At 39.9% G+C, this 6,000-nt stretch overlaps 1 protein-coding gene across 11 annotated transcripts in view; it reads left to right on the forward strand.

Annotated features, from left to right (window-relative positions):
- MACF1 (microtubule actin crosslinking factor 1) overlaps window positions 1-6,000 on the forward strand; it is a 410,697-nt gene that overhangs the window by 348,053 nt on the left and 56,644 nt on the right. For all 11 annotated transcript variants that reach the window (XM_069068000.1, XM_069068006.1, XM_069068005.1 and 8 more), the window contains 2 exons: window positions 4,130-4,289; window positions 5,416-5,742. In XM_069068000.1, coding sequence (XP_068924101.1) covers window positions 4,130-4,289; window positions 5,416-5,742 — 487 coding nt within the window. The remainder of the gene's footprint in view (window positions 1-4,129; window positions 4,290-5,415; window positions 5,743-6,000) is intronic.

Raw genomic sequence — 6,000 nt, forward strand, 5'->3', positions numbered from 1 at the left:
ACCTGTTTACCCCGGTTTCCTCATCTGTAAAATGAGCTGGAGAAGGAAATATCAAATCAATCCAGTATCTTTGCCAAGAAAACCTCAGATGGGATCATGAAGAGTTGTACATGACTGAAACAACTGAGTAACAACTTGTAAACTTGTACAACTCCAAATTTAGACAATTTTTAGTTAAAAGCTAATTAGAGAGTTACTATAGGACGATAACTTATCTTATTGTATATTTGATTGGTTCTAACTTTAGCCCCACTCTTTGCCCCACTATACTAGATAAAGTAGATGTTCTAAGGGAAATAGAAGACCAGGATTCTAGGAACTTGCTACCTTCCCCATATCCCAGAAGTAACTAGAATTACCTCCCTGTAATTTCTATCTTTGAATCCTAGTTCTGCCTTCTCAGCCTAGGCAAGGAGGAAAAAACTCTAGTCCCTTTTCTATAAGACCTTAATGCCTAGTCATAAGCTCTAAACTGCTATTTTGTATTACTTAATCATAACATTAAGAATGTGTCATGATACTGTTATGCCAAAATATATTAAGAAATCAGAATAATGTGGTAGAAAGAGCACTGCCCTAGGAATTAGTCAGCTAAGATTCTTATACCTGGTGTCTGTGTCCGTTAGGAAGATCCTTTCATCTTTCTGGGCCTCGGTCTCCTCTTCTATAAAATGAGAGTGGGATGCACTCTAAGGTCTCTTCCAGCTCTAATATTCTGTGACTCCAGAAAAAAGAGAAACTAATGATATTAAAGAAAAGTGGGGTGCCAGCAGGAACTTTGTTTAACATGGAAATTTCAGTGTTGCATGTTGAGAAGTTTGAGAGGATATTGAGGTTCAGAAATTTGACTTAGGATGTATTGTTTTATTTTAGTCACAAAAAAATACTGTAACCACATTTTGCTGGCATTGTCAAAGAGTAAACTGACCTGAGTACATGAATTTTCCAGATAGCTAAAGCTTAAAATTTGAAAGCAGCAAAACATTGTTCATTTTCATTTTTGTTCATTGCTAATTAGTTCAGTGAATTCTTTCCATTCTTATGTTCTTAAACAGATGGGTTCATTTTAACCTGTTTTTGGTGACTCATTCACCATTACTATTGTTTGTTGTGTAGAGACAGGCCACACAGAGAATCGGGTAGTGCTGGGTACAAGTCCCACCTTGGCCAGCTTGTGTGACTCTGGGCAAGTCCCAGGCAGCTCTGTCTGTTATCTAAGGTCTTCTAACCTTAGAGCTGGAAGGGACCTGGCAGATGAGAAAACTGAGGCACATGGACACATGTGGACTTGTGGTTATCTGGACACAGGATTCAAGCAAAGCTCCTTCTGAATCCAGGCCCAGCACTCTCAGTGACTTTCCTGCAGAAGAGTTGCCCACCCACTCTGATAGGAGTTCCCGCCCTTAGTAGCACTTGAAGGTACACAAATGAGTTTGCTCACAACAACCTACAGAGAAGGGGGTTACCCCCGCTTTGAAGATGAGGAAACTGAGGCTGTCCACCTCATAAATGGCAGAACCAAAACTGAGCCCAGGTCTCCAGGCTTCAAGTCTGTTTCTCTTTCTATTCCTCCACAGCTGCCTCACTGTTCAGATGATCCATTGTGTAGTGAAAGGGAAGATAGGAAGGCATGTCCCTTTTAGATTTTCCATTTCCTCTGTCTGGTCACTTCTGGTGGACTGCCTGCCTACTTGCCCAAGCTGACAACCCTCCACCCCACAGGTCTCTAATTTTGCTGCTTTCTACACTGCAGGGCCAGGAAACATGGTCATTGAGCCTAAGTATGAGAAAGGCCTTCAGAGGCCTTGGTTTCCCCTTGCATGATTCATAAATCACATCTACAATAACCTGCACAAGCACCAGTCTTAGAGTGAATCGCTGTATAGGAATCTCAACACAGCCCATTCCATTTTTAGACATTGTTAACAAGTTTTTCCATAGTGAATGGAAACTTACTTCTATGTAGCTTCCACCAGTTGGTGCTAGTTCTGCCTAATGGAACTAAGCAGAACAAGTCTAACTCTTCTGTACAGCAGAGGGAGAAAACTGTCATATTACTCTTAATTCTCTTTTTCTCTGACTTAGAGAAGAGAACTTCCTCCTAAGTCAGGAAGACCTGAGTTTAAATATGACCTCAGGGGCAGCTAGGTGGTACAGTGAGTAAGAATGCCGGCCCAGGGTCAGGAGGACCCGGGATCGGTTCCAGCCTCAGATACTTAACACCCACACAAAATAACTGGCCGTATAACCTTGGGCAAGTTACTTAACCCCAATTGCTTTAATAATAATAATAATAAAATAAATATGACCTCAGACATATACTAGCTGTGTGACCATGGGCAAGCCACTTAACCTTTTTCTGCTTCGGTTTCCTCAGCTGTAAAATGGGGCTAATAATATTACCATCTTACTTAGGAGGTTAAAATGAAATAATATTTGTAAAGCCCTTTGTAAACTTTAAAGAGCTGTATAAATGTTAGCTGTTATTATTCTAGGATAAATATCTCCAGTTCTTTTACTTTTTTTCCAGTCTCCTTACTTTCCTGTTTCCATGTATTCTAATTAGTCCATTTCCTAAATGGCATCTAGGTGGCAAAGTAGATAGAGCTCTGCTGGCTCTGGAGTGAGGAGGACCTGATTTCAAATCCAGTCTTAGACAAGAACACTTGCTTCCTAGTGGGAAAGGAGTATGATAGTCTTACTATAATCCTCTGGCATTTGTCTGCCTTTCCTCTGCTTTGCAAACATTAACTCTTTCTTGACCCCACCTTGAAAGGGATAAGAAAAAACCCATACTGAGCAAACAGAAACACATTTTTGATCTTCACGTCCCCACCCCTGTCCTGATTGTTGATCATAGCCAGGAAGTTAGAGAATTAAGAACTTTGTGCCTGGGCACCTTTGTGGGACAGTCTGCCATTTAAAAAGAAAAAAACACAAAGAACAGCCACAACAAAAATCCCACCAAATTTTCTTAGAGTTAGTTGACTTTTAGACTCGTCAGAGGATTGGGAAGATTTGGGAGAACTAATAACTACTCGACCAAGTGAGAGTTAAAAAGTCACCTATCTATATTAAAGAGGTAGGCAGTGAGGTAAGAAGGTACAGGGTTAAGGTAAGAGGTAAGAAGTGAGAATTTTTAGAAGTACATTTGTGTTTCTAAATTCAAGAATTATTAGAAAATTCATTTTTAAAAAACAGATTCAGAGATAGATTATACTATTTACTAATTTTTACTAATTAATTTACTGGTTTACAACAGTTGCCAGATTTATATATTTTCAGTGCCCCAGACTAGGTATTTCATGTATAGTGCAAATATGTTTTGGTGTTTTTAAAATAGTTTTCAGGACTAGGAATGAGTTTTATATGCCAGCATGTGGAGAGGAGATAGAAGTCCTGTAAGTGATAGACTATATTTTCAATGTCTGTCATATGAGGATCAGTTTCACTAAATTCATTGAGATTACTCTCAGGTTGATGAATTGTCTGGACCATTAATAGCTCACAAGTATCTGCTATGCCATAAAGAAGTTGTGTATGCATCAGTGCAGAGTGCCCAAGGTGGCAAAATCATGGGTTCTTGAAGTACGATAGTATTCCAGTGGTTGCCATAGTATCATGTTGTGAGACCATGAGAATATGCGTGCACAGTGCCACAAAATGAGCTCTGGACTTGTACTTAAAAGGGCCTTCCAGCCACTAGATGTGTATATGCCCTTGGGCAGAAAAATCACATTATCTTCTTGAGTTTAAGCCCTCCTCATCTGCAAAGTGGAAATCACAGACCTGGCCCCTTCTGGCAAGGATGTTGTGAAATACCACTAAGATAATGGATGTGAAAATCTTTTGAAAAAAAATTAAAGCTGTAAATAAACATAAGGCATAATGTTATTTTCTCTTTACTATGTATGAGAGAGGTGTAAAGACTCTTGGTAGAGTTTCTGCTAAAGACTCAGTCTACTCTGTATTTGAGTTAATTTCAACAACTGTTTTATAAATTGCCCACAATATCATGTGCTCACTCAACACAGTGGATGGCACTTGGTATTTTGGGACTGAAGGAGCTAGTGATGTTGTACAGGTTAGTTTGATCTTCTGACCTAACACATTCTTCTGTTTTGTGTAGGCAAAAACAGCTGGAGGATATTCTGGTTCTAGCAAAACAGTTCCATGAAACAGCCGAGCCTATTTCTGACTTCTTATCTGTAACTGAGAAGAAACTTGCCAATTCAGAGCCAGTTGGTACCCAGACTGCCAAAATCCAGCAGCAGATTGTGCGCCACAAGGTAGGGAGTGTTTATAATGAAACACTGAGCTGGGAATTAGAAATCTTAGAAACAAACCATCTCTCCAATAGCATTCAGCACCTGTCCTTAAGACCTTATTTTTTTTTAATAGTTTATTTAATATTTTAAATCATTCTTGTGTTGAGTAAGATCTCACATCTTTTAAATTAATTCATCAAACATTTAAGTATCTGCTATGGGTAGAGCACTATGCTTAGGGATTGAGGGGTAATAAAAAGATTGTTTAAAATGTGGACCCTGCCCTCAGGAGCCTTATAGTCTCATCAGAATATATGATACACACATAAATAGAACACAGAGTTGAACTGAAAAGTACCTTAGAAATAGAACTGTTGTTTATACCTCTATGAAGTCCAAATGGAGACAGCTTATTATTAGGGGATTGAGGAGGTAGCATTTAAACTGAGATTTCAAAAGATGGTTAGGTTTTCAACAATTAGAGGTGGGCAGAAGGGTTACACTCAAGCATAGGAAATGCCAGAAGCATGAAGGTAGGAAAGTACATGGTATATTCAGGGGAAAGGGTCCAATTTGGCCAAAGCATCAGATGTATGGAGCAGAGTAGTAAGATAAGGCTAGAGAGGTATGTTGGCACCATATTAACGTCTAGAGTGTAAATTTTTTCTATTTGGTAATGGAGAGCCATTGCAGGGTTTCAAATAGAACAGTCTGATCAATCTATACTTAAAGAAAGTTAATGTGATAGCATTGTGAAGGATGGCGTGGAATTGGGAACAAGTATAGGCAGGAAGACCTGTCAGGAGGCTAGTAGAATAAGCGAGAGGAATGGTAATGAGACTCTGCACCACAGTGGTGACCATAAGAATAAAGCTGGGGGGATGGGCAGACAGATGGGTACCAGAGATATAGCTGAGGTAGAATAAATAGTTCTTAGATAAAAGTAGTGGAGTTTGACAGGCTGTGATCACAAAAATCTCTTCTGTTGTTCATGAGTATTTTATATTATTTGTGCCCTTCAGAGGGTGGATAATCATTTTTGTTTATTTTATCATTGATTTTTCATTGTTTTGTGTACACTTTAATTTCTTGAATTTTTTTCCCCATTTTGTTTCTGTTGTTCATTTTCTCCACTCCGGATTTTCAGGCTCTGGAGGAAGAAATAGAGAGCCGAGCAGCTGATGTGCAGCAGGCAGTCAGAGTTGGGCGGTCCCTCTCCTCCCTGACCTGTCCAGCTGAGCAGGGTGTCCTAGCCGACAGGCTAGAGGCCTTACGGGCCCGTTACAGTGAGGTTCAGGACTGGTGCTGTCGAAAAGCAGCCCTGCTTGAACAAGCCGTAGCTAACGCCAGACTGTTTGGGGAGGATGAGGTGGAGGTGCTCAACTGGTTGGCTGAGGCTGAGGACAAACTCAGCTCAGTCTCCATAAAGGATTACAGACAGGATGTCCTACAGAAGCAGCATGCTGACCACCTGGTATTCATGTTTTCCATCCATTTATTATGTTACTGAATGATCTCATTCTTTTTAACTCATATTTGTCCTCTTCCTTTTGTCATTTACATTTTAGTCAACCCTAGGATGTCTCAAGGACAAAAAAGTCAGCTCCTCACTGGTAGAATTAGCTATGTGTCCAGAAGACCTGTAAAGGGGTATGGGGAAGGGATGCAGTAATTAATGGAAGTAATAGTAAAGGGGTATGGGGAAGGGATGCAGTAATTAATGGAAGTAGTA

The sequence above is a fragment of the Petaurus breviceps genome, unplaced genomic scaffold, assembly GCF_028583685.1.
Source record: "Petaurus breviceps papuanus isolate PSGF00001 unplaced genomic scaffold, PetGlider_PUasm1.0 90760, whole genome shotgun sequence".
Classification (NCBI taxonomy): Eukaryota; Metazoa; Chordata; class Mammalia; order Diprotodontia; family Petauridae; genus Petaurus; species Petaurus breviceps.